The sequence below is a fragment of the Bacillus rossius genome, chromosome 5, assembly GCF_032445375.1.
Source record: "Bacillus rossius redtenbacheri isolate Brsri chromosome 5, Brsri_v3, whole genome shotgun sequence".
NCBI lineage: Eukaryota > Metazoa > Arthropoda > Insecta > Phasmatodea > Bacillidae > Bacillus > Bacillus rossius.
In genome coordinates, this window is record NC_086333.1 from 63,471,811 (window position 1) to 63,490,119 (window position 18,309).

General features: G+C 35.1%; 1 protein-coding gene and 1 long non-coding RNA gene across 2 annotated transcripts in view; one reads left to right on the top strand and one right to left on the bottom strand.

Annotated features, from left to right (window-relative positions):
* The window catches only part of LOC134531895 (uncharacterized), a 164,389-nt gene extending 153,778 nt beyond the window's left edge, over positions 1-10,611 (bottom strand). Inside the window, exons 1-3 of the mRNA XM_063367916.1 lie at positions 10,475-10,611; positions 10,202-10,297; positions 4,968-5,120 (exon numbers count right to left, since the gene is read on the bottom strand). Coding sequence (XP_063223986.1) covers positions 4,968-5,088 — 121 coding nt within the window. The 5' untranslated portion in view covers positions 5,089-5,120; positions 10,202-10,297; positions 10,475-10,611. The remainder of the gene's footprint in view (positions 1-4,967; positions 5,121-10,201; positions 10,298-10,474) is intronic.
* A 2,965-nt stretch (positions 10,612-13,576) lies between these two features.
* Positions 13,577-17,729, top strand: LOC134531897 (uncharacterized). Its single transcript, XR_010075094.1, has 2 exons — positions 13,577-13,662; positions 17,076-17,729. It is a non-coding gene; the product is annotated as an uncharacterized LOC134531897 (long non-coding RNA).
* The last annotated feature ends 580 nt before the right edge of the window (positions 17,730-18,309 follow it).

Genomic DNA, 18,309 nt, shown 5'->3' on the forward strand with positions numbered 1-18,309 from the left:
GAAACACACTGAAATTTTCAACTATTAGAAAAATCTCCGATAAAAGCAAAAACGACTTGGAAAAATTCTAAACCCCGACCTTGTACCTGATTTTCAATAAGGAATTTTATTAACATACTGCCTAACTTGTTAAAATTAACTAAACAGTTAATACTATAAAGTTTCCACACACATTAGAAGGTATACTTCTATGGCATTACAATAATAATAACCTGAAACATTTTCAAACTCATATTATAACACTAAATACATGTTTATATATTTTTTTTTTTTTGCTTAAGCAACTGAAATAGTCAATAAATACTTTCTATAAACAAATGTTAACCTTATCAATCTGATTCAACCTCATTACATTATTGTTATTAAAAAAAATTTTTTTCTACTGACAAGGTTTGAACTACTTCAAAAATTTGCTATTAAGCTTCAAAAGCGTGCTTTCTACCGCTGTGCTATTGAGCCTATTGGGGATTGCAAAGAGAATACGTATTATAATCAATGTAATGCCAGTTTTCTTACATATTTTAAAATTTGTAATTACTTTTTATATGACTATTCTTAGTTTACCAAATTTATTCCAGGGTAGCTTCACTATCATAAAATTTCATTTGGCACACCATTAGATTTGGCATGTCTCCTAATTTTTAAAAAAGTGGCATTATATCTGAATATGATGCTACATGTGAGTCCGCCATGTTGACGACTTTGGCACTGTGGTTACACATTTCCATTCATTCAACTTATGTGCCATTCACGAAATTACTTCTACCAAATGCCATATACCGAGAGCTAAGTTGTTTATACATCCAACAAACTAATACACACACAGAAACCTGATTAAATGATTGTATAAAGGGGTATAAAAGGTGGTATGTATGTCTTTTAAGTTGGAGCTGAATAACATTTTAATGGAAATAAAATAGAGATAGTTTTTAAGATGGAATAATGAGAATCTAGATTATGTTTAATTAAATAAAGTTGTACAACTAACGTGCATTTGTTCGCTATGGTAAAATGAATTGAAATAATTCATGATAGTAACACATTACAAAAATATTTGGAAGATAAAAATCATCCTGAACTTCAGTGTTCTATCTTATACTTTCTCTAATATTTACATTAAATATTAATTTCAGCCCCATCTTCAAAGACATATAACAGGCTTGGGAAGCACTTTAAAGTGTGTCGTAAAGTCTATTAATATATATATTTGCAACTGATTTCTTTTCAAGTGCTCTGTTTACCGGATAATACTATGTACCTATTTGTACACCAGAGCACAGTCTCGAACTATCTATCACAAGTACTATTGACTGTACAGTCTGCCTTCAATCAATAACACCTTTTCTGTTTACTACCAAGTGTAGAAACTAATATCATAAAGATATTCTTTACACAGAGTGATATTCTTTAGAGCAGATCTCTACAAAGTTCAGTACAGAAACTTAAAAAAATAATAATAAAAACATTAATTTTTACATTTCTACAAGAAAGAACTTGCACTATTTATGTTTTATGTATGTTTCTTAAATAAAAAAATTTAAAAAACTTAGCTACCAAATTCCTTGCATATTTAATGTATAACAATTTGTACCTTAAATCATACATTTTAATTAGAAAAATAGTAACCGGAACACTTAATCAAACCAGACAGATCTCATGCATATGCCACGCATTCTCGTCAGTAGGGTCAAAGTTAGAAAGTTTAAGCACTGTGTGCATCACATGAGGAAGGAAAATGGGAGGGGGAACAGGGATATTACTTTACTCGTGCTAGTGTTCATATGCCTCTTCAAACAAGCTCTGTAGTGAACTGCACTTGAACAAACTTTTTTTTACATGACTACACCATACATGGTCCCCCCAGTTTTAATAGTCTCATATACTAATATCCTAGAAAACTAATATACAGGTTTCCAGAGTACATTTTCTCAAAATTCCAAAACATTGTAGCTATTCTTCATGAAAAACTAAAAGAGACAGAAAATCATTCAGATGCAGACCAAAATTTTAAAATTCATGAAATCTTACTTTTATAAATAAATAAAACTACGGGAAATTTATTTTTTGCCATAGACATCCAAATAAATTCAAAAGAAACAAAGCTAAACACTCTTATTACACTTGAGGTTGCAATAAACCACTTAACACACCAGAACTTAGTTTAAAATAGGGCTCTATCATATTGGTTGAATAATTTTTAACACTCTGCCATATAAAATAATGGAAAAGGACAAAATTTGTTAGGTATCAAACTACAATCAAAAATAAACTTTCATCTCATCCGTTCTACAATTTAAAAGAGTTTATAGAATATACTGCAAAAAAGGGAGCAACTACCACTTGAATGTGGATAAGTTGGCAAAGCAGGTATTAATACATGGTGATGGCGAGAAAGGTAATTATATCTTACTTGTTTTTAGTCCATGATGTACACATTCAATTAATGTTAACCATGAATATTTTTATAATAGATGTGGGTATCCTAAAATTAATATCTTAACTCTGAACAAACTGCATGTAAAGAATTCTGAAATGTGCATTTCAGTTTCTCAATGTCTCACTTTGATTTTAGTATGCTTTTGAATATGAAAACTGAAAATTATACAATGATTCATATACAAAGGTACTGTTCCATTGTTTTACGGTACCTACTATAATCAGATGATCAACAAAAATAAATAAATTTTAAATATATATATAAATATATATATATTAATCTTTGGCACGATAATTTAACTAATGATGAGATTTATTTAATACTAGCTGCAGTACCGGCATTGCCCGGGCTGAACACAGGGTGATATACTGTAGCGAGTTGAAGCAAAATGGATAGTGCTATATGACAGTGTGGTGAACATCCGAAACGACACACAATTACTGTTTGTATGTTTATTTTCTGTTTACCCATGGTGACTGGTTGAACAGAATAGAAGTTGATGTGCTGCAGCGCCATCTAGTGGCGAGTAATACAAAATGGATATCACAAAAAATATTTTCAGTGTTCAAATATCTATGTATACCAATTTTCATGGCGACCGGTTGAACAATATAGAAGTTGATGGGCTGCAGCGCCATCTAGTGGCAAATTACTAAAAAATGGATAGCATAAAAACTTTATCCACGAAAAAACCCTAAGTGCTAACTTTCAATCGGTCAAATGGTGTCCAAGCTTATCAACATCATACATAGGTACAACATCCATAATTTATATATATATATATATATATATATATATATATATATATATATATATATATATATAAATTATACTAACGTGGCGCTAGCACACTCTAGCAGACGAAAACAAGATGGCGGCCTCCAGCGGACGAAGACAAGGTGGCGGACATGACATCATACCAGTTGACGATATATACCTTGGTATATATGTATACCTCTATATATACACATATATATACACACACACACAAAAAATATATAAGTATGGTTTTCATTTGTCTGGTAGATTTAGTACATGAATTTTTCTTTGAATCATAATTAAAAATTTTATTAATGTAATACTTCAAAATTATATTCTTTTAATAGTTAAAAGTTTTTTTTTAACTTTTATTGTATTTTTATAATTTTTTCCATTGTAAGTTTTTTGATTTTTTGTAATTTAATTTTTTAATTTTTCATGTTATAGTTAAGAAACACTAATGTATGTAGTTTAAGCTATAAAAAAAAAGGTATCAATGCTTCAGAATTAAAAAAAAATCTTTTGTTGACAATTTGCCTTGCTTCCCTTAAATTAATATTACTTTCGCTGTTGGGTTCGCGAAATCAGTGAAGAGGTTATGTGCAACATGTTTGTAAATTCTACATGTACTTGTTTTTGTGGTCACAAGATTGCCACCACAATCACTGTGAAATTTCTACCAGTATTAATAAAAAATACGTTATTATGAGTTTGTGTCTACTAGAGAGTTTATTGCAGTAACATATCAACATCAGTAACAATTTCTTTGGAACTAACTTGATTTTTCAACGCCAACTTTATTAATGCCAGTGTTCATGATTGTTCACTTCAGACCAATTTTGAACTAGCCCGGGAGGTCTGGAGTGTGACAAATTCCACGTTAACTTTCGTGTCAAGAGTTTTGTATTATTCTCAAGATTTTTGTATTATAAGTGTATTTGCAACATGAATTTGCTTGTTACCGAAGTTACATTTTACACATCTCCTGCAAGTACTGAAATACTCGCTCACATTTTTATTTTAAACGTTGTCTTTGCAGTCACAATATTAAAGTCATTTGGTTACAGTATGTGTCGAAACAAATAGTCAGCGCTCTCTAATGTGGCATTTTTTGGTTTTTTTTACACTATTACTAGGGAAAAGATTTTATGGTTTTATTTTTAGGATAATTTCATTTTTAAAATAGGAGATTTCAGGCTTATTTTTTATATACTGTATCATATTTATTCTTTTAAAAATAAATGTATTATTAAACAAATATTAAACTAAAATATTTCTTAATACTTATTTCACCAAAATATTCTCATTTTGATTGACACCTACAGAATAAGCTTGTCTACAACAGAACTTCTCAGAAAAATAAAAATAAATTGGCAAAGTTTTGTGATTTGAAACATGTGCAATCATTATTGACATGCAAGATTAAAAATAGTATTAATTTTTTTCCACTTCATTTAGGTCATACATTCTAGTACAAAATTCATGCTAAATTAATTAAATTCAAAAAATGAAAGATTAATATTATTTATTTCAGTGTTAAGTTTTGTCAAATTGCTAATTGATATCAGTTTTTAGTTACATTTCGGTGTTACATGTTGTATTGACATTCTTTGCAGTGTTACATCGGTTCATCGCAATTCACCATATAATCTTGTCCCTAACTATTAAGTACCTACAATCTGAATCCAATCAAATTTTTTAGGGGGATAAATTATTTTTTTTCTCCAAAAATTCCAGTTCTAGGGCATGGAGGGTTACAGCATAAACTCACCGGAAATAATCCCATCCATTTGCTGCAGGGCAGCTTCCAACATCTTACTGGCTTCTGACTGGGGGCTTCTCAGGACGGTGTCGCTCTGGTCTTCAAAATGCTGTTTTTCAGCCTTTCCCATCTCTCATGGGCCTCTACCCGTATCAGTCAAATCTAAGGAGGGATAATAATAACACATAAACACTTATTGACCTCGAGGTCATAATCGTAAATGTCATTAGTGTGTCTCACTATTGGTTTGCAGTACAAAGTAAACAGCACGCACTATCACCAGGGTGATACTGATACTACACTGTGACATAGATTAGTTATGTTCCACTAATTAATACTATGGCTGGCTAATTTACACTAAAACTTTTATTTTGTTATGCGATCATCAAAAATATTAAGTTTTTTTAATTTTAAAAATTTTCAATCACTTTAACACTAAAAAAAATAGTGTCTATTGAATCAGAATCATTACCATTGTAATCATTCTGAAAACACTAATTTATTCAGTACAAAATGCCAATTATTTCACACAAAATACTATTAGAAGCAGCCTTTCACTATTAACTTCTGGCATTCCAAAAAATCATGTGCTATGCTTGAACCTAGACAAATTTTTAACATTAAATTAAGACAAAAAAAAAAGTCATTGGACAAGGCATTTTAATTGAGATGGCAATTATCCATTCTGTATCCTTAGAAGTAAAAATTTATATTATGCTTTAGATGTAAGACAACAAGAAGATATAATATTTCCCAAATTACCACTTCACTCCCCTTTACACCACCAACAATGCAGATTACTATTTTTATTTTTCAAAAATGTGTGCAATGGAAAGATAGAATGAAGGTCCATTACACTGCACACCGCAAACCACGGATGAGACACGCCATAGAACCGGTCACACACAGACACAATTCAAGGATATTGGGAGGAAGCAATCTGTCTTTGGCAACATTTGCCTGTAGTAATTAGGAGAAACCAAAATTCAGGGTTGGAAAAAAAAAACGTTTAAAACTTAAGTTTTTTTTGTTTAAATATTTTTTTTAGGTTTAATACAGCCTTTTTTTTAATTTAATTAATTATTTTCGTTCTAAACATGTTAAAATGAAGGCCATACAACATCCCACTTCCTGCCACTCATGTTGAACCAGAAAAGAACTTAAGTCCTGCATATCTGCACATCTGACTGGCACTTTCCCACTTAAAGGATATTTCCCCACAGGAGGAGGATTTTCAATAGAATGGGTGCTTCCCACAGAATGGAGATTTACATTATAGTTGGGGATTTCCCAAAGAATAAGAATTAACTAATTAATATTTTTATTTTATTTTAGGATAAATTATCTGGGTATAATTTACAACTTATTGAGATAATTTAAATGATAAGCTCTTGATTAGTTTGTAGCATTGCACAATGAGGATTTGTGATATACGTATATTTTTTTTGTGTCATAAGAATATTAAGAATCACTTTGATATGAAAGATAGTAATTATTTAACATGTAGATAAGGATAGTTCAGAGCTGTTAAGAATTGTTATTAATTACTTTGGTTAAATTTCATGGAAAGCCTTAAAATACTTATTTCCTTGAGATACTTAATTATTAATTTGAGGGTTAACTCCAGTTCATAATAATTAATTTTGATATTTGATAATTAATGTCAGTAATTGTTTTGTTTAAAGCAGTATAGATTATTTTACAGGACATCATTTTTAAACAAAAGTTTTTAATATGGTATGAATTTCAACTTTGTTTACTAAAATTTTGAACATTGTATTGGAATTTTTTGGGTAATTTTATATTCTATTGGATATTGCTAGTGTAATATTTTGAGAATAGTCTGGAAGGTACAGAAGGAAGAGCGGACAGGCGCGACACTCTGGCGCCAGAAAGTTATTTTTCACTTTGTAAATGCGTGTTTGGGATTTACGCGTCATGTTGTACGCACAGCCGTAGCAACCGTCTGGTAAGTTCTCTAGAGGCTAACACTAGCCAGCCAATCAGGGCGAGCCCTGGCGTCAAGAGATGTGCCCGTACAAATTTCCTTATATGGTCATGTTTTGGAATTATGTGCGCTGATTGGTCAGTTGGCCCACGGGGTTGCCTCCCTTGTTTTCATCTTTACAAGGGAAGGTAATCTCGTCGACCAAGTCACTTGTTGCTCGATCGTCGCCGAATTCGGTCGCGTCGTCGGCAAGTCGCAAGACAAATGGAAAATTACTAAGAGATAATTTAACGCCTAGGGGCTGGGGCCAGGCCGTATTTTTTTAACTTAAGTTCATTTTTTTCGGACAAATGTATTAGAAATTTAGGCCCTAGGCATCGGCATCGGCCCGACTTCGTGTGATTTCGGTCCGCGATCGACGGTACCTTGAGTTATGTAATTAACCAAGGGACATTACTAAGTTTTTTTTTTCTTTGGCGAGTGACAAGACTCCTCGACCATCAACGGCAAGATGTATGGTGCTGTGGTATGTATTTGGACCTCATCCTATCAAAATTTAAAGACATCGTTAAAATTTGTATAAGAAAAGACAAAAACTGTGCAAGTAACAAAGTTTTTCTAACAAAATTCATTTGTAAAATTGTCTACTGAGGCCATGTAACATTGAGAAAAAACATTTTTTTTAAAGAAATAAACAAAGATAATTTAATAAACTCTTTTATTTCCAAATAACGCAGAACCTCAGGAACATTGTTTGTTTTGTTTTGTTACGTTTCTCTGTGTGCTTAGCCGGGCAAAAACATACAACGTAACAAGTTTTTTTTTTCCTTCTGGTAAATCACAAGAAACATTAATGAGAAAACCTTTTGTTGTTATTAGAATAGAATTAAACCTTTCATTTTAAAAAATTAAGACAGTCCATTTGAAAATATATCTTTTAAGAAAAGCCATTTGGTTTATTTATGAAAACCACTTTGCTTAAACCATTGTGGTTTAAATCAGCCAACCCTGCCAAAATCATAAATGGCAAGGCAGAGATTTGAACCCAGTTCCTCTGGAATGATTGTCTTACTATAGTGCAAACTTGATATAAATACACCAAAACAATTAAAAGAGCATGATGTGCAAAATTATTTGTGAGAAACAACCATAATTGCTAAGTAGTGAAGGTAGTGACTCGAGTTATTAAAAAAAAGTTGACAAAACACACAACTAACAGAAACTGGCCAACAAGTATCAAGTTAAGATGTATCAATACTTTCCTCATAAAGAGAGAATGTGAGTATTTGTTTTATTTGTGAGGAATAAACTCGAAAAATACTGGACCAATTCCAAAAATTCAGATGGACATAGGCTACGATTTTGCATTTTTAAAGACTTTTGTTTTTGTCTGCTTACCAAACCAGCACGTGTGGCACACCCATACATTATAAACATGCTATCATAGACACACCCCCATACCAATGCACATATGCATGTGCCAACTCCCCCCCCCCCCCCCCCAACACACACACACGCACACATGTAATCTCTTAGTGTTAGTTTTTATTTCAGTATGTCTCCAAAAAGCTGTTAAAACCAAAATCAAATGTTATCAAATTAATCTTCAGATTACTGCTCATGTTTCAATGAAAAACAGTAATAATTACAAATATGGAGACATTTTATCATCTGTATCTCATAATTTGCATGCATTCCATATGCATATGTACACATCTGTGAGAGATGTGACAACAGTGAACGGGTCTAGTTCAAAATACAATACTGGCCATAGTATTATTCGGAAAAAAAGTACTGGAAATGTATGTCATAGAAGTTGACCAATGATAACAAATTGTACAGCTGAAAGAAGGAATATGTAGTGTATATTGGCCAGAACTAAATCCATACCAGCACAGTGGGTAAAAAAAAGAGAGTACATATGAATTTTGGAACGATCGTGGAATGAAGAGTGAATTAATTTGTAGAAGTAATGATCTTAATGAAGTGAATAAATAAGTACACAATAATTAATATGTAGGTATTAAGAAATTTATGGATATGTGTGGAAATAAGTTTAGTACTCATAAGAGAAGAGCAAGGTCTTGTTTATTATATTGAATTAATATAATGGTGTAGTGTACAGAAAGATGTGTGGTTGTGTGATTGTAGTAAACAGAAAAATGATGGTTAGTGTTTCACAATATAGAAAAAAATTAAATCGAGCAATGGAAAATTAATTTTGGCATCAATTTAATATCTACAAAATAAATTTTGACAGTAAATTATTATTGCCATAAAGCCAAGAAATATACGTGGTTTTTAAAGGCTGTTAAATATATGTGACTTGTAGTTGTGTTTTATGTGCATTTCTTTTTATGTGACAGATGAGTCATGTGTTGTAAGCGTTTTATTTGCGATATTAGGTAAAATAATTTATTTGGTTAGGTGAATCATAAAATTTAGCAGGTAATGTAAAACGGGCTCATTTTACTATAGGCTAGTTTTGCAATCGTTGAAGTGATAAAAACGAAGCGGATGTTTTGGTGAGCGTAGGTCAGCTAGTATAAAATATGCATATGTTTACATCGCAAAATCGTAGGGATATCAAAGTCATCAAAGAGGCTGAGCTGAAGTAATTACGACCTCTACATTCTTAAGGTATAGCACGGGAAAAGGTATTTTGGATTGGAAAGATTCAAATTCTTGGTTTGCATAAGATATTATTATTGAGAAAAGTAAATTAGTGTACGGAATATATTTTCGGTATTGTTTTCTATAATTAAATTATCAAACGTGGTATCGTAAAATATAATAAACTGGGTGGGATTGTACCTAGTATTACAATACTGTAGAAAATTTATATTTGATATTGTGTTCTATACTCAAATAGGTAGGGCTGAAATATAGAGAATGATACCATGGAAAACATTACTTCAGCATCGTGTCCTATACTAGAGTAGGTAGGACTGTAGTACAGAATACGATACCCTAAAGTTAGTTTAATAGATAAATGGGGTTTGTGCAAAACATGCGGTAAATATCGGTAAATATAGTAGGAATTTAATAACAGTGTTTTCAAGGTGAATACAGGAAGGTCTCTAGTGTTGCAAAAATTTAATTTTTTAATTTTATTTTTACTTTGCGGAAAAGCCATGACGTATTATTTTTACCCAAAAAATGTCTGTGAAAACAATCTAGTCCATAACAAACCTGGTTACGTCCATATCAGATAATCTCCAGTTAATCCTGGGACTAACAAAGGACTATGAATTCAAGACGCCCTTGGGGTCATAGCATTCAATGTAGCACGTACAAACATAGAGAACAGCATGCCGGCCGTAGCAGCAAAGTAGCAGCAGTCAACATCTCCGTTGCACGTAGAGAGCCGTCACCCTAAGTAGACCCAAGCCTACGAAAGTTATTATATTCGATTGCAATTGTGCTCACTCAGCCTAGCAATCAACACCTTAAAAAATTATTTCATGCATCATTAAAACTAGTCCTAAAACTAAATGACAAGTAAAAAAGGTTATCATGAAAGGTAGGGTCTAAAACGTCACTGAAAAATAAAAAATAAGATACTTACACTAAGGCAATAAAGGACTTGTCTTAATACGTACAAATATTAATAAATGCATGAAACAAATTTAAAACCAAAATAAAATTCATTCAACTTTAAACATATAAACAAAGTCCCAAAAAAAATATACAGAACAGAACCAGAAGTCATGACAAATAAAAACGTTTTTCATGTTAGCCAACAGAACTACAATTTATAATAGTAAACTGCAAAACACGAATTAAACAAAAAATTTCATATTTTATCTTAAAATTTATCTTTCAAAATATTATTTCAATTGTAATATTTTGTTTAAAATAGTTTAAAATAACATAATTAATATAATTATATAATATATATGCTATCAGTAAGTTCCACTTTTTAAATTCGAAATTGATGTATACTAGCGCTCTGGTTGTGCCACTAAATCTAAATCAGCTATTAATATTGAATTGCTATGGGAGAGACATTGCCGACACATATACCTAGATTTTTGAAGTTTTTATGGGCCCACCCGCAATAAAAGTAACTTTCATAATACATTACTAACATAGCTATACATTAATTATGTGAAGTAACGCTACCTCATTGTAACCCTTGATTCGATAATTAACACATTACTTCCCCATCTTGCTTCCATCAAGTCAAAATTCCATGCTAGGAGGGGGTGACTAGTTCCTGTCCTCTGTCCTACCTCAGATATCACGCTTCCCAACCACATGACAGATTACCGTACCCATGTCCTCAGTGGCGTGCCCAGGATTTTGCTCCGGGGGGGGGGGGGGGTCAGGCAGAAGGCTAGGGACTTTCCGGGGGGCCTGGGGGGTATGGAATACCCCCTAGCTAGGCGGTGGGTCCGGGGGTCCTCCCGGGAAAATTACGTGTTCAATATTGCTGATTTAGGCTTAATTTAATTAAACATTTATGCTTGTGTCATTGAATTTATTTTAATTTCATACTAATTTTTTTTTCATTTTATGAATTTAATATTAAAATATTTTTAGCCCTGGGGGGGGGGGCGGGGGTCCGGTCCCGCTCGTCGCCCCCCCCCCCCCCTAGGCAAGCGCCTGCATGTCCTCTCTCACCTTACCTATACATGTCCCAACTGAGCCTACTCCTCTCCCTACAACCTACGACCTATCACGAAAATTCTTACTTGTTCTCGCCTCCTTCTTGACATGACTGGGTTTCCTCACATCAAAGACACAATCCAAAAATCAACACTAAATTCCTTTACCAATGCTCCAAAAACCTCAATCTCTACATCTGACTAATTTTTGAACCTCCCCCACGACCCACCTATCGACTAGAAACAGAGCTAGTCTGGCGCCCACCCGGAAACACTACAGCGACAACAGCCATTCCCGCTAGGAGCCGCACCGGGACTCGAGCCCGAGACGCCGGACGACGGCATATTAAGTGTCATGTTTGTTGTTTTCTTTAAAAAAAAAAAAAAACATTAAGTAAATGTAGTGACGCGGTCCCCTCTACCTCCATTGATTTTTACGTGGTTTTTATACGGTTCAGGATCTCAGGGAAGGTTAGGCCTCGTGGCTAGAGGTAGGGGTTAATGCAGTAGGGCCCTCCGAGCTCTGTTATGGGCACTCGGGACGCCTGAAGAAGAACACAAAGTTACTGATTGATGCCTGATGAATTTATTATGGCACAGTCCTATACGTAGTGCTGCCCGTCCTGGCCGTAACGGTTGTCCCGAATTGAATAGTCACACGCGCAGCCACTTCCTCAGTGGCGGCTCACGATTTTACTACGCGTGGAGGACCTACTCTTGCACATGATGCGGTGGTTACAGAATAAACCCTAACATGACATATTATACCCTGACGAATAAAACACTTCACTATTACACTTGACGTATTACTCTGGGCTAATGACACGTAGGCCCGTAACTCCGGCGACTCTACCTGACTCTTAGACTTGTTCCAGATATTGACTCGTTAGTAAGTTTGGTGGCACGATACCGTGCGGCGGTTACAAAATAAACCCTAATATGACATATTATACCCTGACGAATAAAACACTTCACTATTACACTTTACGTATTACACTGGGCTAATGACACCTATGCCCGTGACTCCGGTGACTCTACCTGACTCTTAGACGTCCCAGATATTGACTCGTTAATAAGTTTGGTGGCACGTGTCGCCTACTGGCTGCCCCGTGCAGGCTGAAACTATTTAGCCGGTCGGCTTGGTTGTTGCGTGAAGCGCCGACGTAACTTCTCATAGACTCCCCACAGTACTTACGTATTATGCTGAACACTCGTCTTGGAGCACTGATTAATTTAAGTGAAATACCACATGGTAAATTGAGGCCGACCACGGAACTGTACGAAAAAGATTGAGAAAGATTACGACTATTGAAACTACATGTCGGTGAAAACAAAAGTTGCTGGTTCTGTGTTGCGCGGAAGCTGCCGGACTCTCCGAGCTCCTAAAGGACACTACCCCTCTCACCGCGCGCGACACCCCCTCGACCGCCAGCCCTCCCGTGGAACCGGCCAGGTTCGGGACAAGGCGCACAGTGAAACATAATTATTTTTGAGAGGGCTGAAATATTTAATGATGAAATAATGTCTAATAAAAACCTGTGGAAAAATATACATAGTTACATTTGTTGTAGTTCGGCGGAGGGATATGCCACACCCGGCCGGATCCTTCTACCGACGTAGCACTTGTTGCCTGGCGTTCGCCTCGTTGCACGAACTACACTTTGTTGCGCACACGAGCGCGTTCGGTGCACATGCTTTTACGAGACGTTGATGAGGCATAGCGATCTATGCGACATAGAGGAGCATTGGCGGTTGGCGTCAGTAGCTTTTAATAACTTAATCCCTTCAATTTTGTTCCACCTAAATATTAGCTGGCCGCTACAGACTCAGATTTGCCGAAGGCCAATTGGCAATATTATCTTTTATATTTAATATTTGATTAACTGAACTTTTATTAATTGCAGTGCATTTAGCTTTACTTTTAAATGTGATGAGGTGTTTGCACGTTTTGTGTATCTCTTAAATCGGCCACGGCGCGGTTTAGTTGGAATAACGGTACTGTCCGTTTTGGCGCGCAGCGCCCATTTTTTTCGCTCAGTCTCTTCAGTTGGACAGTTGCTCGTTGGTCTCTTCTCATCGCTACGCGCTACCCGAAATAGTACGTTTCCAGCACTCCGGGGACTTCAGCTTTGCTTCCGCTGATCTGGTAATTATGTTTGTGTTAATTTTAAATCCTAATCGCTTTCGTTCGTCCTTGGAGCCTACCTCGGGGGCTGTTTAATTAAATATATTAACCCCGTTTGCGGGACTTTAAATAAACGCAAATCTTAAATCCCGGCCACGTGGTGGCCGGCCCTCATCTAAACTACTCGCGTCGTAAGGCTTTTCAACAGCTTTCTTTCGTGAGTAGATGTAACGTGTTGTGCGAGCCCCCTGCTCCTACAGGGGCTAATAAACCACAAAAGCTCCGAACTCGTGTTGTCCTTTTAATTGACCACGTGTGTATCCTCATAGGCGGGCGTGTGGGACGCCCTAAGAGTCCACTGCCTAAGCATAGCGTGCCCGACGCTGAGAGCGGGCTGAGGTCAGGATATTCTATAAGCCGCGTGCGGGAGAAATGAGTCATGTCCTCACACGGGCGACGTCACGCCCCGAGTTAGGAGTCTCACCGGGTCCATGTGCCTCACCACGTGGTGGCGGCCACTAACACACCGCCTTAAAGCCGGCCGAACAACCCCCGGCCACGTCAGTGTAAAATATTAGATTCAATGAGATATCGGTTTCTGTTCGCTGCACAGTCGTGTTAACTTGCCAATTTAGCACTTATGGTTGTAAAATTCGGCAAGTATAAAGTGGTTTAAAATGAGAACATAATTTTCACACTATATAGACGTATCTCACCTTAACGTACACACTCTTAACTACTGTGTAGAATATTAGATTCAATGAAATATAGGTTTCTGTTTGCTGCACAGTCTTGTGAACTTGGCAATTTTGAACTCTCGCCTGTCAAAGCCGATCATGTTACAGTTTGATCAAAGTGTAAACTAAGGGAAAATTATACCTATAGGCATGGCCGTCGCAAGGATATAATTTTTGGGGGGGACTTCAATTGATTTAGTTGTTTGAGGAATATCCACCCCCTGGAAAAAAGCGGGGGGGTACAGGGGTCCTCCCCCGGGAAAATTTGGGGTTTGAAGGTGCAAAAACGTGGTTTTTAGGCATTTTTATTTCCTAAATATTCTAATAATAGTTGGTTGCAATATATCTTTATTTTTTATAAAAAATATTTTCAGAAAACAAATTTGTAAAAACACAGTTAACATATCTGCTGGTGCTATATCCACACAAAATAATTAATTTAAACATCAGGAGAAACTACGAAACTGAATATATTATTGGAGGGGACGAAATTGAAGACTTATTATGGGGGGGGACGTGTCCCCCCCGCCCTCCCCCTCCCCCCCGGTTGTAACACCCATGCCTATAGGCAGAAATTTCGAAGGGCATAAATATTAGAAACTAATACAAATTATTCTCTTGATAGTTGTGGACACCAGTTTAGTGGCTACACTATTATTTCCTGCAATTTTTTTAATATCCAGCTACTTTACAGCTTTCATTTATAATATTATGTATGTAAGCAGATCGAGACATGTTGTATAGCCACAACAGTTTATAACAGTTATGTACTTTCAGGTAGTTATCATGCAACACGAATCCTTAACAGATTACCAAAGTAAAGAAGTTTATGAAGGAGAAACGCTATTTTCAAAAATATCTAGATATTCATTTATACAATACAAGAAACTCCAATAAATTGAGAATAACAGGTCATAATACCAGTCAGTATGAAAAGGGCACAAATTACATAGGCATAAAAATTTACAACTTATTGCCACAAAATGTCACAAATATAACCGATTTACCTATATTCAAAAGAACAAGAAGTTCTGTTAGAACATCCTTCCTACTCTCTGATAGAATTTTTTGACCTAATAACAGATAAGAAAACTAAACTCTGGTAAATTTTATTTAAATACGTCACAAAACGAGGAGAAAAATATTGAGTTTTGTAATCTAACTCTTCACTCTGAGCTTTAGACTTATGTTTATACAATTTCTTATGTACCCATTTTTTTTTTTAAATTTCTCTTTCTTACTTTTGAAATGTAAAAGTACTCTGTAATATTTAGTTTTTGTGGTTGTATAGTTTGTTTATATATATGTGTATATTTGTATTAATTGACTTGTTCTATATCCCGGAGTTCTTACCTCCATATTGGATCTACAGAACAAAAATTGAATAAATAAATAAATGTAGTACTGTTTTTGCTAGTATCATAAAAATACTCTTCATACACATTTAGCATGATTAAGTATTGCCTTTTGATATTCTTGCATTATATTGTTCCAAGAAGCTGCACCACATCTGTTGAACTACGGGGGTTGGTACACACACACATAAGCGTCCCCAATTTAGCACCTTAAAAAAAGAAAAATTAAAACTGAAATGCATAAATTTTGATGTTTTATTATCCACGTGGATCAGTTTCAAATCTCTTTTGTAAAAGGGCACGGAGCGCAAGTAATTAGAATTACATACTTATGTAAATACTGAAAATAAATTTTCTTCGCAAAGCCTTTTTTATCTACAGTTCCTTTAAATAGCTATTGATATAGAAGGATTATGGAGCGGTGGCTTATCGGACTCAGTGGGGCGAAGGCCAAACTAGATCACATAGTAATTAATCATGTTATTTATGCAATTAATAACACATGCAACACTTCACAAATGGTTCCAACTAGGTGCATAGTTAAGAATCATTAAGTTATACAATTCCACTTATGAATTCACTCCTCGCACAACGACTATTATTACGCCCGAAAACTCACACAACACCAGCATTCGTCTTATTTTTTCACGGTGCTCTTTCGACTTTCGTGGTGCCAATATTACATAGGTACTATAATGCCAGTTCCGCCATTCAATTTGTTACCATTGATCAACGTCTATGACGTTATTCATTTACCCACCATTCGTTTTTAACCAATTAGGAAACTGGAATCGTAAAACTGACTAAACCCAAGCATGGTAATGCACTTAAAATATTTTCCCGTGGTTTTTGTTTTGGCGTTAAAACATTGAGTGGTATGGGGAGTTGTATTAATTGGAGGTACATTTATCTTTCTAAGAACAATACATATAACACCATTGTATCTCAAAAAATGGTAGATTTTTATCCTATCTTGCCAAATAGAATAATGGCACAGATGCATACTTCTAACCATCATCATTCCACCCGTGCTTAAGACCATTCATTCATTCATTCATTCATTCATTCAGTTATTTCCAATAAGCAGTTACCACTGCAGTAATTTACGTTTTAAGATTACATTTTCACAACTGTAGTACATATTACACATTATTTTTAGTTCTGATGCTTTTATGTTATATTGATATAAAACACTAATGCTTTGTGTATCATAATTTGTTTTGCATATTATGGACATGGTTTTACTAGCAAATGTAAGTTGTGTTCCTATTAATTATTAATAATGTGATCTTATTTGTCTTCCATATTTGACTTTTATTCGGAAAACATTTTGGTGTTTCAGGAAGAATGAAACGGACTGTAGGAGCCTGTGTAGCTGGCCACAATCTCCAAGTACTACACAAAGTTAAAAGGTTGATGCACTGTGGCCAGCTGCACAGGAATGTAGCCCTTTTGTTGGGGGTTAATGACATTGTGGTAGGGTAAGTCAAGTGTTTGCTTAGTAGATTTTTGTTACAGTAATTAAAGAATTTGGGAAATATTACCAATTAAGAACATTTTACTTTAACTTGCTCTCCATGTTTATTACATACTTTGATGATTTGCTAGCATAATAAGAGAACTTTCATGCCAAAGATTGATTTTTTCCCCTTTGTATGAAGTAAATTTCATAACCATAATTTTAAATTTAAAGCAATGAACTCCAAAGAAAATTTTTTTTTATAGACTCATGTATTGTTGGAAATTGATCAATTTCTCAAAGTCTAAAAAAGAAGTTTTCAAAATTACCGTGATAAAGATATTCTCCTCCTGTAGCCACTTCAAATTGTTATTGTGTTTACTGAATACATGATTTATGATTCCAGAAAGGGGAAACTATAAAATCCATGAAGCGGAAGCTGAAAAGCATTCTCCGCTTCATGGCTTTTCGCAGGAAGTGTGTTTTCCTGCTTACGGTACCCCCGTTCCGGAGAATCGTCCAAAATGAAAAGAAAAATGATTTGCTGGGGAAGTGGAATGGCCATCTACAGAGGTTGTACACACTGCTCAGAGCCGTGGTCGTAGGTAATGAATACTTTACTCCCTTATAACACCCCAACTTCGCTCCCCTTTGAAAAACCTTCAGTGAGAAAATGCTCATTTCACCCCCCCTTCTCCCGTAAAATTGGGCTATTATGAATGGGGTACTAAAGCGGCGAGGGAGGGGTCAAAATATGTTACTTTTGACACCAGAGTTCAGTCATCTCTGGCAAGGAATTTACAAGCTTTCAAACTTAAATATAAATGTATTTTAATAGCAAGGGTCCTATGAAAAGGAATATACCGAATAAAATCAAGCTGCTGTCATCAAACAAAGCATAAAACGGCCCAATGCGTGGTCGCTTCGTTATTGCTCGTGTGAGAGGTGAGACATGGAATGTTAGAAGAAAGATAAATGCAAGGGAGACAGATGGCAGCCAGTGTGGTTCCTGCGTGGGCAATAAGAGGCGTAGCCTTTTTTTTATGTTGGATGAAGCGACCTTTTTCTATCAACCCACGGGAAAAGATAATTGCTTGAGCTGTCAAAATAAATGGCG